Source organism: Heptranchias perlo, chromosome 3 (genome assembly GCF_035084215.1).
Source record: "Heptranchias perlo isolate sHepPer1 chromosome 3, sHepPer1.hap1, whole genome shotgun sequence".
NCBI lineage: Eukaryota > Metazoa > Chordata > Chondrichthyes > Hexanchiformes > Hexanchidae > Heptranchias > Heptranchias perlo.
The window spans coordinates 102,663,200-102,687,591 of record NC_090327.1 but is presented as its reverse complement, the minus strand read 5'-3'; the positions used below and the strand labels follow the sequence as shown (position 1 = coordinate 102,687,591).

The window sequence follows — 24,392 nt, the reverse complement described above, 5'->3', positions numbered from 1 at the left end:
GATATTTTTATACATTAAACCTATTATATTAATGTGGGTTGTTGTCAAAAATATATGTAAGGAGTCTTACAACACCAGGTTACATTTGTCCACCCCAGTCCATCACCGGCATCTCCACATCATGTCAAAAATATAGTTTGTCAACTCTGATAAATAAGGTATGGTTGAAAACTCAAATTAAATATATGCTCATATTATGCATGCCACAAACATTGTGCCCCAAACATGGGAAGCACTGATATAATCACTTTTCATACCAAAACCACCATGTCTGTAATGCTTCAGCTTCAACTTTGTAGCTGACATAGAAAAATGCCTCTAATGTCATACCAAACTGTTAATTGTTGTGCCATCAAGTCAAAATCCCACTGAAACAATTTGCATGCTGTGGAGTCCTCCAATGATCACTAGGTGGGATATAGACAGGTATGGTAATAAAGGCAGTGCTTGTTGTTCATTAGATCAGTATATTATGGAGATGACCATGGGCCACATTTTCAGATTTTAGTAAAAGTCCCATCAATCAGTAATTGATGGGACTTTTACTAAAATCTGAAAATGTGCACAATGCCCACAACCAATTCCTCCTCCTTCTCTTCCTGCTCCTCCTCCTCTGCCAAGGTCTCAGGCTGATCCTCCAGCTGAAGTTTCCCCTCTCTGGATAGCAAAATATGCACTACATGTAACAGATGCAGATAATTTTTGCCAGCTTGTCAGGCTTAAAGACATGCCCCTAATCTGTCCAAACATCAAAATCTCTGCTTCAGCATGTCAAGTGTGCATTCTGCCAGAGTTAGAATGGATACATGAGCTCCACTGTATCCCGTGTTCCGCCTCTGTCCAGGACTTTTCAATGGGTCATTCACCAGGCTCCAATGGGTAGCCTTTGTTCCCAAGTAACCATCTATCCAGTCTGCCTGCTCCTTCAATAATGGTAGCACGATGGGCTGTTGCAAAATGAAGGTAATGTGGCTGCTGCAAAATGAAGGTATTGTGGCCAGGGTGTTGCATATTCACCTGTGTTGTTCTGTTCCAACATCATCTGCACGTTGATGGAATAGAAGCCTTTTCTATTCACTGATGCCATAAAGTAGTTGCTAGGGGCACTGATGACTATATGGTCCAGAAATTGGTTCATGGCGGTGTGAACTGGGCACAGGGATCGATCCCTGCGCTGGATTGGGTAGGCCCGAGGCCCACCCTCATTTACATCTACAGATTCAAAGTAATGGTCCAAAAATATTACAGAACGTTTGTATGAATAGCAAAGAAAGAGTGGAATGAGTCCTTTTGTTTCAATACATTTTAAGCTATACTCCCTTGTCTAGAATTATACCACTCTCATTATAAATGACGAGCCTTGCCAGGTTTGGGGGCAGGCCATTTGATAGAGCAAATCATGGGATTTGTTGCTCCCCTTCATAACAGACTGTTGGCTAGTCCTAGGGCTTGATAGGGATCATTCTCCCCTTTGATTAAAACAATTTTGAATCATTAGATTCATCTGGGACCACATCCTCTCAGGAACATAGAATCATAAAATAATACAGCACAGAAGGAGGCCATTCGGCCCATCGTGCCTGTGCCAGCTCTTTGAAAGAACTATCCAATTAGTCCTACTGCCCTGCTCTTTCCCTATAGCCCTGCAAATTTCCCCTTTCAAGTATTTATCCAATTCCCTTTTGAAAGTTATTATTTAATCTGCTTCCACCACCCTTTCAGGCAATGCATTCCAGATCATAACAACTCGCTGCATACTTTTTTTTTCCACATGTCACCTCTGGTTCTTTTGCCAATTACCTTAAATCTGCATCCTCTGGTTACCAACCTTTCTGCCACCGGAAACAAATTCTGCTTATTTACTCTCTCAAATCCCATCATGATTTTGAACACCTCTATCAAATCTCGACTTAACCTTCTCTGCTCTAAGGAGAACAACCCAAGTTTCTCTCGCCTCTCCAAGTAACTGAAGTCTTTCATCCCTGGCACCATTCTAATAAATCTCCTCTGCACCCTCTCTAAGGCCTTGACATCCTTCTTAAAGTGTGGTGCCCAGAAATGGCCACAATACTCCAGCTGGGGCCCAACCAGTGTTTTATATACATGCGTCCTTACATTATAAATTAGGCAATATCAGGGCATTGCTACTGCACCAGTATCATTGCAATTAATACACCACATGAACAATACCATCCCTTCCACAGCATCACTGTGTATCGTTCACTGTCTTTCAGCTGTGTGCATTGAACAGAAAGAATGATCAACTTATCCAGGAGGAGTAGTACAGATGAAACCCTGGAGTCTTTTAAGAAACAATTGTTGCTAAAATGGTCATGCTCTAGAATCTCTCTGAATGGATAAGTAAGATGGGCCCAAATGGCCTGCCTCTTCCTTAATTATCTTATGAACACCATTCTAAATGGAAAAAATCTGATAGGTTTTAATCATGCCTCACCATATCACTTTGGATTTCATGCTTTACGTCAAAAAAATAGCCATGGCAAAAATTCAGCATTATAATTCTGTATTATAACATTTCCTTTAATACTTAATATATATATATATATAAAGAGCTAACCCTTGGCAAAGCTGGATCTAATAAACAGCGTACAACTCAATGAAATGAAAAGCTGTTTTGGGTGTTATTTTTCATCTGACTTGTTGCTCACAGTGGGATGTGGCACCCCTGGACATGATCTGAATCATATCACATACCTGGACAACAGCAGCTTGCCACGAAGTTGCAGATCAGCGGCACAGTCATCTGATAAGCAGTTTCTTTCAAAAACAGTCTGTAAAATTAAGAAGAAATTAAGGGTTAGTCAGGCCACATATTGATGGTTGCATTGATAGTTGTGTTGAAAGGTGAAATGCATCAATTTTTGAACAATGAAATAAACTATGCCTTCCAACTGTATTTTTTTTTGAGGTAGTCGTAATTTTCACCCCTTTGCTCCAATTTCCCCTCCCTGTTGTATCTCAATTTTTAGGGCTGCTCAAATATAAAAAAGTATTGTTTGAAAAAGAATGGTTTTGCCTTCTGCAATCATCAATCTCAAACCCACTGACCTATCAACCAATCATCCTCCTTTAGCACTAATCCAATCTCTTCATTCATTCATCCTCTTCTTCCCACCCACTCTCATCCTAGTTGCAATCTTGCCCAGTCTACTTTGTCCTTCAGCCTGGCCATGACCCTATCCAATTTCCATCCAGAAGAAGTTAAATACCTAATTTAACATCATAATAGTGAAATTGGTAGTTAGGAATATACATGACATTGCAGTTAAACATTCAGTAGGCTCCTTTAGAATTACTGTACTTGCTGTGTAGGAAGCCTATAATAATCTATGGGACAAACAGCAAAGTCTGTAACAAATTTAATTTCTTAGACTGAATATAATCCCACGGGGCATTTGGTGAGGGGAGTAATTCATAAAACTAGTATGTTCCTAGTAATTTTGCAACATCTCAGACATCTTACTGAGCAAAACGAGCAATCCTAAAATCAGCACCCTTTTCGGTTTTGGACTGCCAGCACTCATTGTAATTATGCATGAAAGAACTAGATAGCCCATGCAATTTGAATATGTTCACTCACCCTTAGAAAAATGTTAAATTTGTCTTTTTTGCTTATAGTGAACAAGGTGGGGCTTTCATTTCAGCTATGCTGAAATTATACATTTAAACCTCTAGCTTGTTTACTCCAAGGCCTATCATCATCTAGTTTTGGTTTGCAATGGGTTTTCTCAGTTCTTGACAAGACCATTAGATGGAGCAGCAAACCCTAGCAACAGCTAGCTGAATGAGGCTACAGGAAGCATAATGGAAGGGCCAGCCTTGAAGGAAGCTCAAAAAATCCGTGGCTTAGCAAGCACCGAAGGAAGCCATGGAAAAGCTGATGGCTGGGCCAATCCTGAAGGAAGTGATGGAAAAGTTCACAGTTTGCCCAGCCCTTAAGAAGACTGTGGAAAAGCATGGTGCCAACTGTGGAAAAGCTCAAAAATTATGAGATCATGCACTACTTCAGGCAAAGAGTGTTGTTTCCAAACTGCTTCAAAAACATTCTCAGCGTTAAAGTAACACTTTTCACATTCTAGCTAAATATGCCACACAAAGGAATTCATTAATCACATCTCTTTGACATAATATGGCTGGTCAGCAAAAGAGTGGATAAAACACAAACACCCAATAAACATCAAGCATGTTAGTGACGAAACCTCATCTGGGACATCTTCCATATAGATTTTATTGGTTCATGTTCAGTTGATCCAAACTTTACAGCACTTTTTCAAGTGGATTTTTTTCCCTAGTTGAAGATTTTCAACCATGGTAACCCAATGAGACACCACATTTACAATGGGTCCTCTGATCTCCAGAGGAAATAAGATGGGAAGATTTCATGTGGTTCTTGTGGGGACACTCATGAAGACACTGGAGTAATCGGCGCCTTCTTGCGATTGAAGTCATAAGATCCTTATCAGCTGCCAGGGTCGGCAGATAGAACCCTGACTTAACTCACTGAGGGCTGGAAAGACTTTGTCAGCTTTCAAAAAAAAAGTTCATCTTTACCATTAAATTGTAACTACAAAAAATAATCTCATGCCCATTTCCAACACCGATAATATAAGTAGAGTAAATTAAATGGAGAGAATGCACCAAAGCTATCTTCAAAATGTCAGTTAAGTTCTCTGATTTCCACTTGGTGGAAAATTAGATATTGGATCAAATTTTGTTTTGCCAAGTTTCCCAACATCTTTTCTGTTTATTTGTTTGTTTCCTGCATGGAGTTGAAAACTACAAATTTAACTAATACATGATGGATTCCAACCAAGATTAGACATGTTGCAATCTTCCATTGTAATATTCAATTCAGACATCACCAAAGACAATAGGTATAAGTGCTGAGGTCTGCCCATGATGTGCCAATTTTAGTTTCATGTTGACTTGCAGTCTCACAAAAACCTGCTTGATTGATGGCTGGAATTCCCTTCCCAAGACCTGCAAGATCTTCCCACAGATTGACCACATGTAACTCACTCTGTGGGTCACAGCATCATGCGCAGCACTCACTGTGATATTTGAATTATCCCACATAGTGGGCTGAATGCAACCATTCTGAAGCCCAAAGCTCATTCAAAGATCAAAGAGGGCTGCTTCAGTACTCTCCAGTCTTTGACCCACAGACATGTGGTGCATGTCCATTTGATGCATTAATATTCTTGCCTTGAAGGTTAATCCATCAACATCTTTATCCACTTTCTCTTTCTTATGCATTGATATTTCTGACACTCATGAGCTCCAATTCACTGTCAGTGATTATAATTAGACTGCTCATAGACATCACAAGATTTCTTCACGTGATCTCCCCTCTGGCAACTCCTGTAGCTCCCTGCCTAGTATCACTCTTTCCTCTAGCTATTTCATCCACTAACTTTGGCTTTCCACATTGCAGTTGGTAGCACTTGAGTCAGGCGTTGTGGCTTGAGGACATAATCTAGGCTGACACTTCAGTGCAGTACTGAGGAAGTGCTACATTGACAGAGGTGCCATCTTTCAGATGAAACATTAAACTGAAGCCCTATCTGTGTGTGCAGGTGGACATAAATTATTTCATGGCACTACTCAGAGTAGAGCAGGGGAGTTCCCCGATGTCCTAATTGGAGTTGCCAATGCTCCCGGATTGTCTGGGAATCTCCCGGAATTGAGGGTTGCATTCCTGGGCACTGTTGCTAGTAACCCGGGAGAAATGTACTTTGTATTCGTAGTTTGCGGAACTTCAGCCACCTCTGTTTTCTCTACTTGCAATTCCTGCCCCCATCGTCATACCTGGCAGTGCTCGAAGAGCTTGTCTGACTGTCTCAGCCATTCCCTGCCTTCCAGAAGCAGTCTGGAATTTCTTTGTAGCTGGTCCCGCCCTGTGACCTTACACTTCTGATGAAGTTACAGCGTGGAGCAGGACCAGCTAACTGTGGTCAGTCTGCAGTAAAGTCAGGTAGGCATACTGGAAATTTAGTCAGCCAACATCATCAGTAGTTTATTTCTCGTAATGCATGTGATAGATATACAGTAATTGGTTAATAATGATTTCCGCATCTACATGCTTGTCATAAATCTAACACATATGAATTAAGCCTAATCTGTAGAAAAACATTTTTTGGGGTGGAAATTGTTACAATTTTTTTCTACTTTTTCTTGTCTGAAGCCTTCCTGTGCCATACAGGATAGACTGAGACTTGACAATGCCTGCCCATTGCTGGCTGCTGGGGTATAGCTGAGAGTGGGCCAGGTGACTCTCCATGAAATCCCACCTTGCCTCCCTAAGAAAGCGCCAGGCCTCCACTCACCAGCTGTCGGTGCCAGGCCTCCACTCACCAGCTATCGGTGCCAGGCCTCCACTCACCAGCTGTCGGTGCCAGGCCTCCACTCACCAGCTGTCGGTGCCAGGCCTCCACTCACCAGCTGTCGGCGCCAGGCCTCCACTCACCAGCTGTCAGCGCCAGGTCTCCACTCACCAGCTGTCGGTGCCAGGCCTCCACTCACCAGCTGTCGGCGCCAGGTCTCCACTCACCAGCTGTCGGTGCTAGGCCTCCACTCACCAGCTGTCGGTGCCAGGCCTCCACTCACCAGCTGTCGGTGCCAGGCCTCCACTCACCAAATGCCAGTGCCAGGCCTCCACTCACCAGCTGTCGGTGCCAGGCCTCCACTCACCAGCTGTCGGTGCCAGGCCTCCACTCACCAGCTGTCGGCGCCAGGCCTCCACTCACCAGCTGTCGGCGCCAGGCCTCCACTCACCAGCTGTCAGTGCCAGGCCTCCACTCACCAGCTGTCAGTGCCAGGCCTCCACTCACCAGCTGTCAGTGCCAGGCCTCCACTCACCAGCTGTCAGTGCCAGGCCTCCACTCACCAGCTGTCAGTGCCAGGCCTCCACTCACCAGCTGTCAGCGCCCAACAACACAGTTGATATTGAGAACTCAATGTGTGGGAAATCACAGTTGTAAACCAGAGTCCCTTCAATGAGTGATGCTGCACATTAGAGCCCCAATAATCTGTTATCACCATGCAGCCTATCTGATAATTATTCCCCTCCTATTCCTGATTTTCTCCCTTAACCCTCCTATCAAAAAACAATGACATATATTGGAGTTCCAATACGATGCCAAAACATGCGTCTCCAAATTGTGAATCTAGATATAAAAACAATCCTGCCTGTAATGTTCAAAAGTCAGGTAACTGCCTCCCATGCTTCGCTCCTTGACTTGTTGTGATTGCTCGATGATAATGCAAATTGTTGGCAATTTGGCAACCACATCTTCCATGAAAACATCCAGCACCAAAAGGGCCAGCTCCAAAACAAACAGCTCCAGAGAGCATCGCAGGAATCCCGAGGAGCATAAACGCTGTGCAGGCGCGGCTAGAGCGGCAGGAGACAAACAATTATAGGGAGAAAGTGAAGAAGTAACATTACAACCAGCGCAGAGGGTGGAGCCTGGGGAATTATAGGTAAATATTTTGGATCAGAACTTTGGGTAAGTATCTAAGAGGATAAAATAAACTAAGTAGGAGATACTAATACTAAAGTGATCTGAAATTGTATTAAATAAGAATCTGGTATATATAAATATTAAATAAAGAACTAAAAAATAGGAGTTAAAGGGGTATTAAGATAAAACATATAAATAACTTAAGAGGCATATATATATATAAAATATAAGTAGACTCGAAATAGAATGGAGGGACAGCTGAGACCCACTGCCTACAATTCCTGCACTATGTGGGAACTCCAGGAGTCCTGGGTGACCATGTGTGCAGGAAGTGCCTCCGGTTGCTCGAGCTCGAACTCAGAATTTCTGAGCTTGAGGAGCTGCTGGAATCACTGCAGGGCATACGGGAGGTTAAGAATTTCTTGGATCGTACGTTCCAGAAGGCGCTCACCCCACAACCACAGAGAGTTCACGACAGTAAGTGGGTGGCCATCCAGCAGGGTAGGAAGAGCCAAGCAATGCAGGAATCCTCCGGGAGTGTGGAGCTCACTAATATTATTCAGTGTTGAATACCAGTGAGGGAGTGCAGTCCAGAGCATGGTGCCGTGGAGCAAAGGACTGCACGGGGGCCATAGCAAAGTTTTGGAATGCTGTGATTACAGGGGATTCAAGAGTCAGGGGGATAGACAGGCATTTCTGCAACTGCCAATGTGAGTCCCGCATGGTGTGTTGCCTCCCTGGTGCCAGGGTAAAGGACATCACTGAGATAGTGCAGAACATTTGAGGGGGGAAAAGGAACAACCAGAAATCGTGGCCCATGTGGGAACTGATGACATAGGAAGGAAAATGGTTGAGGTCCTGCAGTCGAAGTTTCAGGAGCTAGGGAGGAAATTAAAAAACAAGACCTCAAAAGTAGCGATTTCTTAATTACTCGCAGTGCCATGCACTAGTGAGTTTAGAAATAGTAGGATAAGACAGGTTAATATGTGGCTGGAGCAATGGTGCAGGAGGGAGGGCTTCAGATTCCTGGGACAAAGGTACCAGTTCTGGGTCAGGAGGGGCCTGTTCAAGATGGACGGGTTGCACCTCAACAGAGCTGGGACCAAAGTCCTCGAGGAAGGTTAACTAGTGCCGTGGGAGAGGGTTTAAACTAATTTGGCAGGGGGATGGGAACCAGGATGAAACATTAGAGAGGAGAAACGGAGTGCACAGAGGACTGGGAGAAACAAATAGCACTAGGGCAAAGAACAGTTCAGAAGTAGGAGGGATAAGTCAGGGGGCAAATGTGAAGCAGTCTAGGTTTGGAGTGCATATGTGTAAATGCACATAGCGTGGTAAAAAAGGTTGGTGAACTGCAGGTATAAGTCATCACATGGGACTATGATATAGTGGCAATGGCAGAGACTTGACTCAAAGAAGGGGAGGATTGGGAACTTAATATTCCAGGCTACAAGGTATTCAGGAAAGATAGGGAAGGAAAAGGAGGAGGTGCGGGGAATCAGCATTAATCAAAGAAACTATTATAGCACAGGAAAGGGATGATGTAGTTGAGGGGTCAAGGACAGAATCTATTTGGTTAGAATTAAGGAGAAATAAAGGAGCTATTACACTACTGGGTGTAAACTGAAGGCCACCAAATAATGGGAAGGAGATAGAAGAGCAAATTTGCAGGCAAATTGCAGAAAGATGCGAGAACTATAGAGTAGTGATAATGGGGACGTCAATTATCCCAATATAGACTGGGATAGTAACAGTGTAAAGGGCAAAGAGGGGGAGGAATTCCTGAAATGTGTACAAGAAAACTTTCTTGATCAGGGTGTTTCCAGCCCAACAAGGAAGGAAGCAGTGCTGGATCTAGTTCTGGGGAATGAAGTGGGTCAAGTGGAGCATGTTTCCGCAGGGGAGCATTTGGGGAACAGTGATCATAATATCATCACGTTTAGAATAGTTATGGAAAAGGACGAGGAACAATCAAGCGTAAAAATACTTATCTGGAGGAGGGCTAATTTTAGTGAGTTGAAAAGGGATCTTGCCCAGGTGGATTGGAATCAAAAATTAGTATGGCAAAACAGTAATTGGAACAATGGGAGGTCCTCAATGAGGTGATGGTTCCGATACAGAGTGGACCCATTCCCACAAAGGGGAAAGGAAGCGCATCCAAAGCTAGAGCTTCCTGGATGACTAAAGACATAGAGATTAAAATGAAACAGAAAAAGGAGACTTATGACAAATATAAGATTCATAATACAGTAAAGGACCAAGGTGAATACGGAAAGTACAGAGGAGATCTAAAATAGGAAATAAGAGGGACAAAGTGGAAGTATGAGAACCGATCAGCAGCCACCTTAAAAGGGAACCCAAAAGTCTTTTAATAGCCTATAAATAGTAAAAGAGTAGTCAGTGGATGGGTGGGGCTGCTCAGGGACCAAAAAGGAGATCTTCTTGTGTAGGTCAAGTGCATGGCTGAGTTACTAAATGCGTACTTTGCATCTGTCTTCACTGGAGAAGAGGAAACTGCCAATGTCGCAGTAAAGGAGGAGGTAGTAGCGATATTAGATAGGATAAAAATAGATAAAGAGGAGGTATATAAAAGGTTGGCAGTACTCTAAGTACAAAAGTCACCTGGTTCAGATGGGATGCATCCTAGGTTACTGAGGGAAGTAAGGGTGGAAATTGTAGAGGCTCTGGCCACAATCTTCCGAGCCTCCTTAGATATAGGGATGGGGCCAGAGGACTGAAGGATTTCAAATGTTACACCCCTGTTCAAAAAAGGGGAGAGGGATAAACCCAGCAGCTACAGGCCCTAACGTTGATGGTGGAGAAACTTTTAGAGACAATAATCTGGGACAAAATTAATTGGCACTTGGAGAAGTATGGGCTAATAAATGAAAGTCAGCAAGGATTTGTTAAAGGAAAATCATGCTTGACTAACCTGATTGAGTTCTTTGATGAAATAACGGATAAAGCTTGATGAGGCTAACACGGTTGATGTTGTGTATATGGACTTTCAAAAGACATTTGATAAAGTACCACATAATAGACTTGTTAGCAAAATTAAAGCCCATGGGATTAAAGGGACAGTGGCAGCATGGATACAAAATTGGCTAAGAGACAGAAAGCAGAGAATAGTGGTGAATTACTGTTTTTCAGACTGGAGGGAAGTATACAGTGGTGCTCCCCAGGGGTCAGTATTAGGACCACTGCTCTTTTTGATATATATTAATGACCTGGACTTGGGTATACAGGGCATAATTTCAAAGTTTACAGATGACACGAAACTCGGAAATGTAGTAAACAATGAGAAGGATAGAAACAGACTTCAGGAGGACATAGACAGACTGGTGAAATGGACAGGCACGTGGCAGATGAAATTTAACCCAGAGAAGTGTTAAGTGATATATTCCTACCAAAATGTAAACTAAATGGTACATTTTAAAAAGGGGTGCAGGTACAGAGAGACCTGGAGGTGTATGTACACAAATCTTTGAAGGTGGCAGGACAAGCTGAGAAGGCTGTTAAAAAAGTGTATGGGATCCTGGGCTTTATAAACAGAGGCATAGAGTACAAAAGCAAAGAATCTATGCTAAACCTTTAGAAAACACTGGTTAGGCCTCAGCTGGAGTACTGTGTTCAATTCTGGGCATCACACTATAGGAAAGCTGTCAAGGCCTTGGAGAGGGTGCAGAAGAGATTTACTAGAATGGTACCAGGGATGAGGGACTTCAGTTATGTAGAGAGACTGAAGAAGATGGGGTTAGTCTCCTTAGAGCAGAAAAGACTTGATGGAGTTGTTCAAAATAATGACCAGTTTAGATAGAGTAAATAAGGAGAAACTGTTTCCAGTGGCAGGTGGGTCAATAACCAGAGGACACAGATTTAATGTGATCGGCAAAAGAACCAGAGCCGACATGAGGGGAAAAAAAACTTACGCAGTGAGTTGTAATGATCTGGAATGAACTGCCTGAACGGGTGGTGGAAGCAGATTCAATAGTACCTTTCAAAAGGGAATTGGATAAATACTTGAAGGGAAAACATTTGCAGGGCTATGGGGAAAGAGCAGGGGAGTGGGACTAATTGGATAGCTCTTTCAAAGAGCTGGCACAGGCACGACGGGCCCAATTGCCTCCTTCTAAAAATTAGAGCCAGACCTTTCAGGAGCGAGATTAGAAAATATTTCTACATACAAAGGGTGGGTGGTAGAAGTTTGGAACTCTCTTCCGCAAACGGCAATTGATACTAGCCTAATTGCTAAATTTAAATCTGAGATAGATAGCTTTTTGGCAACCAAAGGTATTAAGGGATATGGGCCTAAGGCAGGTATATGGAGTTAGATCACAGATCAGCCATGATCTTATCAAATGGTGGAGCAGGCACTAAGGGCTGAATGGCCTACTCCTGTTCCGATGTTCTTTTGTGCTGTATCATTCTATGATTCTAAAACAGCCAGCTTCAAAACAGCCAGCACCAAAACAGCAAGCTTCTTCTTTACAGCCATTAGTTTCCTTAGAATTTTTGGCATTCTGTACCTAATTTTTCAGCTAGACATCAAAGAATAATTTCTATCTCATTCAGATGCTTAACTGGCATAATTGGATGTCTTAATTCTCCACTGGTACACATTTGTGCTGTTATTGTGGACATTATGCAAGATAATGCTGAGAAGATATTTTTCCCCATCTGTAAGTGTCTAAAACTTGCCCACAATCATTCTGTCTACTATTTTGAAGGTAACTCCACTGTATTTTTATTTTTCCTATCGAAATACCAATGAAATAAATACTTAATTAACTGTGTTGACTCGGATGTTCTGTTAGTCTTTGTTGACCTGGGCCTACTTCCTGTAGTGTCTATTCCACAGGTTTTAGTAATTCACTTATTCTGTTCATAACTAACTGCATAAACAAGTAACATTATTTAAAACAGGCATCACCACTATGTGGAAGGAACATTTGGACACCCCGCTTCAAAAACTCAGCTCAAATGCTGCCATTATAGGTACATTTTCTCTGCAGCTGGTCTGTACATGCTGCAGGACAAATCTTGCAATACGATTTATGTTTTTAGATTAGTACCAAAACCAATCATTCTCTTTTTCCTATAGAATAGCAGAATGACATTAGTTGCAGAGCAAAGCTCTCGCTACACTGTCCCATCAAGCATTCCCAGATCAGGTACAGCACGAGTTAGATACGGAGTAAAGCTCCCTCTACACTGTCCCATCAAACACTTCCAGGTCAGGTACAGCACGGGTTAGATGCAAAGTAAAGCTCCCTCTACACAGTCCCATCAATCATTCCCAAGGCAGGTACAGCAGAGGTTAGATACAGAGTAAAGTGCTCTCTACACTGAAACTCTAGAATTCCAAAACATGCCAGCAGCTTCCCACAGTTGTTTACAAAGAGCAAATAGCTGGATTAAAAAGTGACCTTTCCCTCATCCACAACTGCAACTCAATTGGAGCCATCCTGCTGTTAGTGCCAACTAACATCAAACTGGTCAAAAAACTTCCTGAAGAGAAATATAATCCCATGCTGAAAAATAATTTAGGCTTGGATAGTGAGTAGAGTAACTATCCAATGAATAGAGTAACTATCATCCAAATACATTGTGAATAAAAACTAAAAGGAATATCCTATAAATATAAAACAACCCCATTCAGCCTGTCGCCTATAGCAGTCAGGTACCCAGCTTGTGCACAATAACTTCAGTAGCTCTGTTATTTTCCCTGTTCTAAAAGCAGCTCAGAACTATCATAATTCAGTTTATGACAGACACTTGCTGGGAGTGCTGTGTGCTTTATAACCAATACCAGCATGTTGACAGCTTTGTGAGGAAGAAATATACTTCGATGTGTCTTTACAAAACTCCGACCTGCAAACTGTGCTAATGTCCAATACAAAAGTTGTTGCTGAGTTTGAAATCAGTGCCACAGTTAGCTCATTGTTTCCTTACTCTATTTGTTCCCAACTTTCTCCTTACCCCTTTCTATCACTGGGGTACCACTTGACCATCACTGGTCGCCCATCAGGAGATTGGCCAGTTGCCCATTCTCCATTTGTGAGCCTTGACAGACCATAGAGCTGCACTTGATCCCATCTTCATTCAACATCCACTTTGATGCAGGGGTCACTGGAATAGGCAACCAAGCATGGGAACGCTGGTTGATTTTAACCCATGCTACGGCCCAAGCATGCTGAGGCCAACCTTTTGCTTCAAGGCAGCTAAGATGAACCATTTTCATACAACTGTAAAACACCATACTCAGCCGGTGGCAAAACTTTAATGAGCTAACTCAGCACTGAGTAAGAATTGATCCTGGGAGCTGCCGATCCTCAGGGCTTGATGCAATACCTGGTTACCCACTAGGCCAGCAGGGCAGCTCAGTACCTTTTTATTCCTGATGCACAATCCTCTCAGATTTGTACACCTTTGGAACGCTGTCAGACGGTTGGTTTCAATAAGCCCCTAAAGTCAGGCCACTTGCAATATAAGAAATGGATGACTGCGAATAAATTGCCTCCTAAACATCATTTGGATTGAGTTTTCAGTCCCAGTAATGAACTAAAGGAGCAATTGTGGGGAAGGTGGCTCAGCTTAGACTAAGAGAGATCTTTGATTGAAAGAGAGAGGGAAACAAGTCCAGATAAATAACCTCTACATCTTCCCATTAATGTAATGGCGTTGTGAACATGAATTCCTTGTTGGAAGCAATGGTATCATTGGTTAGTTACCAAGAAGTATTCAAAGCTATTTGAACTTTCTTTGCAAAATAAAAGCCATCTATCTGAAGTTGATTCTGTATTATTATTAGGAGCCAATTCCTCTTTACATTGATTGCATTTGTCATTTGTAAAGTGCAATATCTCACAGAAATCATGTGATGGACACAATGCCAAACAAAGTCACACTCTCGTGCTAGATTTCCAATGCAAATATCCTAAGGGTGCAAGAGCATCTGGAGAGCATATGGAAGCACTAATTGCCTTTTGAAAAATTAAAAGTGCTTTGATTTATATTTTTAAACAAAAGGACAGAGATCAATGCTGAAAATACTTCACCTACTGCTGAGCAAATTCTAGAATACCGAGGCAATCAACTGACATCTTGAATTCCCTGGCCTGGGGTAACTAAGAATAAGTTCGCAAATTTTAGGTGAGCAGTTTTCAGAGTTAGCTATGTACTGTTCACTTTCAGAAACTGGAAGTGACATCTGTATGTTGTTACAAGCTCTGTCTAAGCAACACTTTTGTTCTAACACAAAAAAAATTGTTCAAGAGTCTGTCATAGCTGAGCCAAAAGAATTTAAACAAGAATGTTTAAAGCATCAGTATATTGCTGGCCTGTATGTTAAATTATTAATAATCAGGTCTGTACTACATTGCCTTCCAGCAGAGAGCAGTCCTCTCACAGTCGTAAGGTGTTGCTGTTCTATACTGTCACTTAGGCATCAATGTGAAGTGATCCCAACCTGACACCTATGTGCACTAAAGTATGTTGGTGTGAGATCCTCTCCAATATGATTTTGCAACAAACTAGAGTTATACTGCAGTATAATGAAACTCAAATCAGGCGTGACACTATTTCAAAAATGCCCACGGGATTGCTGGGTTTTCAAAGATGTTTTAAGGCCTTGAATGGAATTTTTTTTAAATGTTAGGAAAATGCAGACACTCCCACTTGAGCATTAAAGGCTTGTTGCTGGGAATAGCAGATCTCAACAACAACTTGCATTTATATAGTGCGTTTAACATAGTAAAATGTCCCAAAGTGCTTCACAGGAGTATACGTCGGAGCATGTGTCTGCCTGCCTGTGTGTCGCAGCATGCGTTTGCAGAGCTCCATTGTCACTGTATTTGGCTGCCGGTCAGATGGGTGAACGCACACTATAATAGACCACTCTCTGCATATCTCAGTTGGTGTCAGGTTCTATCCCGAGTTTTCCTCTGCCAATGTGCACCACTTCACATTCAACTTCTTCCTTCTACGTGAAACATCTCTTGGACGTCGATACGTTGATATCATGGCTGAAGATTCAAAGGCTGAATAACTATGATTGATAACTAATTTTTTGCTTAGTAGTCATAACTTATAGGGAGGATATTAAGCCATGGAAAGGGTGCAGTGAAGATACACTACAATGATACCTGGAATAAGAGGCTATAGTTATGAAAAAGGTTTTAAAAAAATTGTGTTTTTCACTTGAACAGAAAAAGGGAGGGTCTAATACAGGTTTTTAAAATTATGAAAGGTTTTGGAAGTTAAATTGTGAAAGAGTGGCCTGGAAATTCCTTGGAGCTGCTCCCACTCCTCCAGAGTTACTTCGCCACAGGTGCAGCAAAAAATGTGTTTACATGCGTAAACGGGATTTCTGCCGCACTTCTGGATAACTAACATGGGCAGAGCGGGAGCAGCTCGGTAATTTTCTGGCCATTGTTTCCACTAGTTGGTGAATCCGTAACAAGCAGGCATAGAGCCAGGGTTATCACCAGAACAACAGAAGGGGAGGTTAGGAGAAATGTTTTCACACACCGTCTTACTAGAACATAGAGGCCCTGAAATTTCGTGAGGCCCCTTCGTAACTCTGGCAGAAGACCAATGGAAAGGTCAAGAAAAATGCAACAGCATTGGTTGGCTACACGGTTTCACTGACAGCCTGGGTGGATTCCCGTGGCCTTAAAACTCCTTGAGCTATCCGTTGTGAGGGCCCTATATGCAAGTGAGTCAAATCCGGGGCTGTGATAGCTGAGACGGCTACCTGATTTCAGCAACCTCCTCCTATGCCTTGTGCACAAAGCAGTTCGAGAGAGAGAGAGAGGGGTGGGGAATCAGACATAAATTGTGCACATCCTTTCCCTGTGTCCTTGCAGTAGGACTTGCAGCACTCATCCTGTAAAACTGGCTTCCTTCACTCAATTCTACAGCAATATTACAGTGCAAGGATCTGACTTGTTCCTCCCACTGTTGTTTCAGGTGCTTAACTGCCTCCTAATTGCAGCTCACAGTTGATGAGGAGGATTAGCAACTCTCCCTTTTCATTGGCTGGCCTGCCATGCAGGAGATGGACATTACACTTTGCACCACAGACTGGAAATATTGGGTGTGAACCAGTGGGAATAAATTCTCCCAGAAACATTCTGTAACCCTCAGTTACGCCTTAAGTAGCACATTAACACCAATATCTAGGCTATAATCTCCAGCGGTCTGGAAAAATGCAAGCAACAGTCCATGGGGGTGGAATTTGACCTTCACAAATGTGGACATATTGCAGGCACCAAAGACAGACCTGGGCCTTGAAATTCCACTGGGGTTCTCCCGGTTCTGTCGTATTTTCGATGGAAAATCACCATAACCACCAAAGAAATTATGTAAATAGCTGAAAATGGTCATTTACACCAATATCTCTGGGGGTTCCTTTGACCTCCTGCTGAGGCAAGAGAACCCCTGCAGAAAACTAGGACTTTAAACTCTCATCACATAAGATACAGAAGACCCTGTGCCAGATGGAGAGATGAGGTTATGCCACCCTCCAATTTTTTAAATGTTGTCGGAGTGGAGTTGAGTGCTGCCCCTCAGTGCATACGGAAGATTGGAGGAACAAGTGTTGGTGGGCTGTCTTTGTAGCTGAATTAAGGATGGCCTTGGCTGATTTCCTTCAGAGCACATGACAACTGCCTTGGCTGTAGTTTTCTGCATGGCCCAAAAAGGTTGATGAACCTTAATTCAGCTACAAAGACAGCTGTTCCTCCAATCTTCCCTATGCACCAAGGGGAAGCACTCAACTCCACTCAACAATTTCTCACAGCGGTGCTGTGAAATGGCTAACTGGGCCCATGGGTCCATATGTCATCGTTTGATGATACTTTTTATATTTCACTATTGCTCATGTTAATTTCTACCTGTAACAGACTTTGTAGACACAGTTTTCACTGATAAAGTACCCTCCTGCTAAAAGGGGTTTTGTAACTACGAACCTCAGATTCAATGAGGATGATTGCAACACACAAAGAGAATGGAATACTTCGAGAAAGAAAAATCTGAAGGTTATGAAGACTTAAATATCCCGAAGAGGGAGAAGAGAGTTTATATTGAGAAGAAGCCACAATGGCTTCATGGAGAATCAATTTGCCAACTTACACTCAAAAAGAGGTATTTCAAGATGAATAAAATGAGTGATATCTTTCATACAGGGAAAGGTATAAAAAGCAGTTGGTGCTAACAAATAGAAAACTAAAATGAGTTTGGAAAGGAGGGTAGTGGAAAACAGTCAAAATAATGGGAAAGCGTTTTTTGCTTTTGTTAGGGAGTCCGATCAGTTGAAGAACAAATAGAAGCGTTTCAGATTGACTCAGGCAGAATTATAAATGATAACAAGGGCATGGCACAAGAATTGGAACAGACACTTTTTTGTATCTGTTTTTAGCTGCCTGAAAGTTGCCCCTTGTGTAGAAGATAAAACTGAAGCTTAAATGGGTTACTTGCGCATCTCAAGGGATATGGTGCAATCTAAATTAAAAGGGTTCAAGATGGAAAAAGCATGAGAGACAGATTTAATTTGTCCTAGGATACTGAAAGAAATGTCAGAGGTCGTACGTGATGGCCTGGTCAATATTTTCAATAGTTCGCTGATAAGAGGGGAGGTGCCAGATAATTGGAGAAAGGTGCATGTGATGTCCTTATTTAAAAAAGGATAAAAATTACAACCCAGTAACTATAGAATAGTGAGGTTAACCTCTCTGGTGAGGAAGTTAATGGAATCATTATCATCTAGAACGCTCGGGCGTGATAGGAAATACTCAACACAGCGTCAGAACATGAGTTTGATCCAGCTTTTTGAAGTCACCAGAACAGTGTATCGGAGATATGGTGGAGATTAGCTACTTGGATTCCCAAAAAGCTTTTGATTCTGTACTAAAATGAAGTCCCACGGTATAATGGGTGATATAGCGAGATGGATCACAAATTAGTCAAATGTCTGTAAGCATTTGGTAGGAAGAATAAGCAGGCCGCATACTCCTTGGAAAATAAGCATCTAAATGGAATAGAGGAGCAAAGGGATCTAGGGATACAGATACACAAATCACTAAACGTAGCACCGCAGGTTAATAAGGCCATAAAAAAAAAGCAAACAAAGCACTGGGGTTCATTTCTAGAGGGACAGAATTGAAAAGCAGAGAAGTTATGTTAAACTTGTATTGGTTAGACCACTCCTAGTTAGTAAACAGTTCTGGTCTCTACATTATAGAAAGGATATAGAGGCACTGGAGAAGGTGCAAAAAGGATTTACTAGGATGATACCAGAACTGAGAGGTTATACCTATCAGGAAAGATTGAACAGGCTGGGGGTCTTTTCTCTAGAAAAGGGAAGACTGAGGGATGACCTGATAGAGGTCTTTAAGATGATGACAGGGTTTGATAGAGTAGATGTAGAGAAAATGTTTCCATTTGTGGTGGAGTCCAAAACTAGGGGCCATCAATATAAGATAGTCACTAATAAATCCAATAAGGAATTCAGGAGAAACTTCTTTACCCAGAGAGTGGTTAGAATGTGGAACTCGCTACCACAGTGAGTAGTTGAGGCGAATAGCATAGGCGCATTTAAGGGTATCTAGATAAACACATGAGGGAGAAAGGAATAGAGGCTATGCTGATGGGGTTAGTTGAAGAAGGGCGGGAGGAGGCTCGTGTGGAGCACAAACACCTGCATGAGCCAGTTGAGCCAAATGTTCTGTTTCTGTGCTGTACATACTATGTAATTCTATATAAAAGCAGAGTGGTTTTAAATGGGGCTACTTCCCAATGGGATCTGGTCACTAGTGGGATGCCCCAGGGTTTGGTGCTAGCTCTGCTTCTTTCATTATGTTTAGCAACTATCTGGCGTAGGGCATACGCAGTAGTTATTAAATTCATGCATAATACTAAATTATACAGCAGAGTCAGGACCTTAGAAGAAGAAAATACATAGCAACTGGATTTGGATAGAGTGGGGAAGTGCCCTCCCTGCACCTCAAGAGGACAATTTGGATCTGAGAAGGTATAGAGAAGGGCAACGAGCATGAACCCCAGCATGCGTGCATTGAGCCACGGAGACAGACTTCATGTCTTAGGTTTGGATGTACTGGAAAGGTGTAGGCTTGGAGGGGAACTGATTCAGATCTTCAAAAAGGTATTAAGGGCATCTATCACACACAAGTAGTTAGATTGTTTGAGGTGGAGGATGGGGCTGAGTAGAACTAGGGGTCACCCATTTAAACTGAGAAAGCAAAGAGTGAGGTTGGATGTGTGGGTCTTATCTTTCTCAGAGGGTTTGTGGCCTCCTGAGGCATGCCTGATCACTTGAGAGGGATGGGAGAGGAATTTTTGACAGATTCCTGAATTACCTTCAGGTTTTTGTGTGTTTTTGCCTCTTCCAAGAGGTGGGGGTTGAGGGGGGGGGGGGGGGGAAAGAGGGGATCAGTCGAGCAAAAAAAGTGGAGCACATGCGTATGGGTCTGATGGCCTTTACTCATCCCAAATAGATAGCATAATATAGGTTTCGCACCATAATATAGGTTATGCAAATGACAAATTAAAGCAGCAAACATTACGTATAAACATTTGTAATTATATTTAACGCACAAGTTTTCTATAGTGATATTGGGAGAGAAAATCACATCAGCATTGCGATGAAAAGTAATACTCTTCTCCTTCACAGTCAGATCAAAGGATAATTACTGAACAAGATCCTGTACTTCACAGACACAATCTATCCATCCATCCACCCATCACTACTGAAATTAGCCCATTATTCAAATTGTCTTTAGATTATTTTCAGTACTTAAATGGTTTGGCATATTTTTCAATCAATTACACAGCAATTTTAACTTGATAGCACTGTAAAGGATCACTTTGTGACTGATTATTAAGAAGAGAACTTCATTATCCCTTTGATCTCTCAAAGACTTTGCCAGCTTTCTAATCTTACACAACATCCCCTGAAATCATATCTGTGAATTATCGTCCGATTGTTACTCTGTCAGAAAGTGAAGCTTCAGATAAAGAACCATTAAATTCCACCATCTGTGGAATGAAATAAAACACTGAGCTTGTTATGGTTTGCTTTGGACATTGAAGAGCTATCGCTGCCCTCAAGGGGCTACAGTGGATGAATTTACTTGTTGCTGACCATGGTGTGAGTCTACTTAGAACTTGCATTTCATATTGGAAAACTATGGTAATAAATGTAAGAAAAAACATGAAATGCGGCATTTGTTGTACTTCAATATTCTGATCTAAGTTTCACCTGGTTTCGCTGAGCCAGCTTATGTCCCTTCCTCCAGCGCAGGATTGGTTTTAAAGCTGGAAACTCCTTCTCAGACTTCCCACCAATTATGTGCTTGCCCAAGTTGTATGTCACTTCAAAGACAATTGGTGTTATCACGTCCTTCACTTCCCGCTGTAGAAAGAAGCAAAGGGTTGTCTTAAGAAACTTTGCAACAAAGCATAACAGGAAACTCCTACAGGGTTATCTGCAACAGTTGGAGAATACTTGCAGATCAACAATTACTAAGGTGTTCTTATTGTGTGACAAAACAGCACTTACTCATCAGAAACTAATGGGGCCTTACAGCCAATAGAAGGCAGAAATTAAAGAAGTCTTTGGGACTATAGGTATAGCTTTCAGTGCTGTAAGAAAAGGCTTAACCCTCTTCTAGGATGTTTCATCCATCTTGCCTGTATATTTTTCAGCTGAATGGCCATCAATGATGCAATTGCTCTGATTACACCAGCTGATGATGATCTCAGCATAATGGATTGAAAAATCCTGAAAAGACCTCTCCACATCAATGAAGTCAAGAATACAAACTCTCATCCCTCCATGTACCTCTGCACCCTACTCTGTATCTAAATATGATATTTAGTCGCCACCCAGATGCCACAAGCAGGGTTAATAAACAGCAACAGAGGGAGAGCGCAGATGTGAACTGCTAAACACATGGCCCAGACATAGCCTGGAGGACAATAGGTTTTGTCTCGTTACTTTGATACTTCATTGTCTTCCTTCTCCCCGCCCCATAACGGGCACAAGCTCCTTCAGCAGCAGCAGGATTTTCCACAACTGCTGCCTTTGCTGCCATGTCAACAGAAAGCTTGACGGCAGCAGACTTGAGATGGCCAACCCAGAGTATACAGATTTGACAGTCAGCCAGCTGCACGGTCTACTCAGCAAACAGCTCGTGTACAGCTTCGGCATCCAGCCCCGCACTGCAAAGCTGCTCTGAAGTGAATCCAAAAGATCAGACATCAGCAGAGTTTCCTTGATACGCAGTGAAAGGGGCAATATCAATATGAACAGGGCCAAAGGCTCAGAAGGCAAGCAAAATTCTCAGCTGCAGGAAGGTGAGACAAATGCTTTATCAAATGCTGACCGGGAAATGCTTAAGATTTATTTTAAGTTCACTTAACATCTCACTGTATTTCTGTTTCATGTTAAAATAAACTTTAAAGTGACAAAACTGAACTGTGCATCTCTATTTATCAACAGTTACAGAAGTAAACCCTTGGCACTAATGTTTGGTTTAGATTCTTCCTGTTCCTGCATCTGGGTGTAAAGAATCACCTGGAATGCAGCATGTGGAGAAACATCAGGTGGAGGAGGATCAGACACCCGCCTGCTATGTTCTGTGTCCAGGTGATTCAATACACCCAGGTGCAGGAACAGGTAAATCTGCTCCACCATTTCCTCGCATTATCAGAGTACTGCAGTACAGAGACTATCTGCATATAACCAGTGTTAGGTATCCCGTTTCTCCGCACCCATCTTTGTCACAGTTACATATGTCAGAACAGAGAAACAATGGAATGAATAAACAATAGGGCCTATTAAGCCCTTCCTTTATGCAGATCTAATATAGAGTGCCCGTACCATTGGTTCTACCTCATTTAGCTATTTGCTGAGGGATGTTACGAAACAAAGGCAACACTTCTAAGATGAAGCTCCATAAAATTTCTCCCTGACCACCTAAAAGTGAAGCTTAAGAATGTCAATCTCACATTGCAGCTGATATTTTCCACCAGTCACATTCCACAGGGTACTCAGAGCACTTGTGTTCCATGCAGCAATTGGTAAATTGAGTTATAAATAAACAAAATCCATCCTTTTGGTGGGTTTCATTTATTCTAAATTTTCCAAATCCAGAGAAGAATTCCCATCAACATAGGCATTGGTGAGCTCCATACGCAAAATTCTGGTAGTGAATTAACATGGCCACCAACCTGTTTATCTCCTTCTACCCTGGGAGCAAGTTAAAAGCTGTCCCAGTTCAGCTGGCCCCCCATCAAACAAAATGGCCTTGCCGTTCCTCCTAGACCAGAGTTGGCTTATGTAAATGGATTTCCATTTAACCTCGGGTTGTCTGGTGCACTCCAGAGTAAGGGAGTGTCTTTAATCAGGAACATACATCATCTTCAACCTGGCATCCCCCATAATAAAGTGTCTTTGCTCCACCAATACACTAAAGGAAGCCTCTTTTGTTAGTTCTGGCACAGTCACCGAAACAGTTGTTTTGCAAGATATAGCTACTGACAAAATAAATCACATGGAAAGCGCTTTAAAAAGATTTTAGAAATGGGCCAAGACAATGTCATTGTTTTATACAGTGTTGTACTCGGGATGTTCTGAAAAGAGAAAAATAATTTGCATTTACATGGCATCGTTCACAACCTCAGGACGTCCCAAAGCGCTTTACAGCTAATGTAGTACTTTTGAAGTGTAGTCACTGTTGTAATGTAGGAAACGCAGCAACCAGTTTGCACACCGCAAACTCCCTGATAATCTGTTTTATTTATGTTGGTTGAGGGATAAATATTTACCAGGACACTGGGGAGACCTCTCCTATTCTTCTTCAAAATTGTACCATGGGATCTTTTATGTACACCTGAGAAGGCAGACAGGGGCCTCAGTTTAACATCTCATCCGAAAGATGGCACATCCAACTTCAATGTCCATCACCAAGAGTGGCTCGGTAGCACCACTACTGACCGAGCTGGCCGAGTCCTGAAGGACACAGCTGCCAGACTGGGCCAGCGGCAGATGGTGAGCGAACCAACACGAGGGAAAAACTTACATGACCTCGTCCTCACCAATCTACCTGTCGCAAATGCATCTGTCCATGACAGTATTGGTAGGAGTGACCACCGCACAGTCCTCGTGGAGACAAAGTCCCGTCTTCGCACTGAGGACACCATCCAATGTGTTGTGTGGCACTACGACTGTGCTAAATGGGACAGATTCAGAACAGACCTAGCAGCTCAAAACTGGGTATCCATGAGGCGCTGTGGGCCATCAGCAGCAGCAGAATTGTATTCCAGCACAATCTGTAACCTCATGGTCTGGCATACTCTACCATTACCAACAAGCCAGGGGATCAACCCTGGTTCAATGAGGAGTGCAGAAGAGCATGCCAGGAGCAGCACCAGACGTACCGAAAAATTAGGTGCCAACCTGGTGAAGCTGCAACTCAGGACGACATGCATGCTAAACAGCGGAAGCAACCTGCTATAGACAGAGCTAAGCGATTCCACAACCAACGGATCAGATCAAAGCTCTGCAGTCCTGCCACATCCAGTCGTGAATGGTGGTGGACAATTAAAGAACTAACAGGAGTAGGAGGCTCCAAAAACATCCCCATCCTCAATGATAGCGGAGTCCAGCACGTGAGTGCAAAAGACAAGGTTGAAGCATTTGCAACCAACTTCAGCCAGAAGTGCCGAGTGGATAATACATCTCGGCCTCCTCCCGATATCCCCACCATCATGGAAGCCAGTCTTCAGCCAATTCGATTCACTCCACACGATATCAAGAAACGGCTGAGTGCACTGGATAGAGCAAAGGCTATGGGCCCCGACAACATCCCGACTGTAGTGCTGAAG

General features: G+C 42.6%; 1 protein-coding gene across 1 annotated transcript in view; it reads right to left on the bottom strand.

The window, feature by feature from the left end:
* Positions 1–24,392, bottom strand: part of itga9 (integrin, alpha 9) — a 382,843-nt gene that overhangs the window by 134,673 nt on the left and 223,778 nt on the right. The window contains exons 16-17 of the mRNA XM_067981373.1: positions 20,764–20,916; positions 2,716–2,792 (exon numbers count right to left, since the gene is read on the bottom strand). Coding sequence (XP_067837474.1) covers positions 2,716–2,792; positions 20,764–20,916 — 230 coding nt within the window. The remainder of the gene's footprint in view (positions 1–2,715; positions 2,793–20,763; positions 20,917–24,392) is intronic.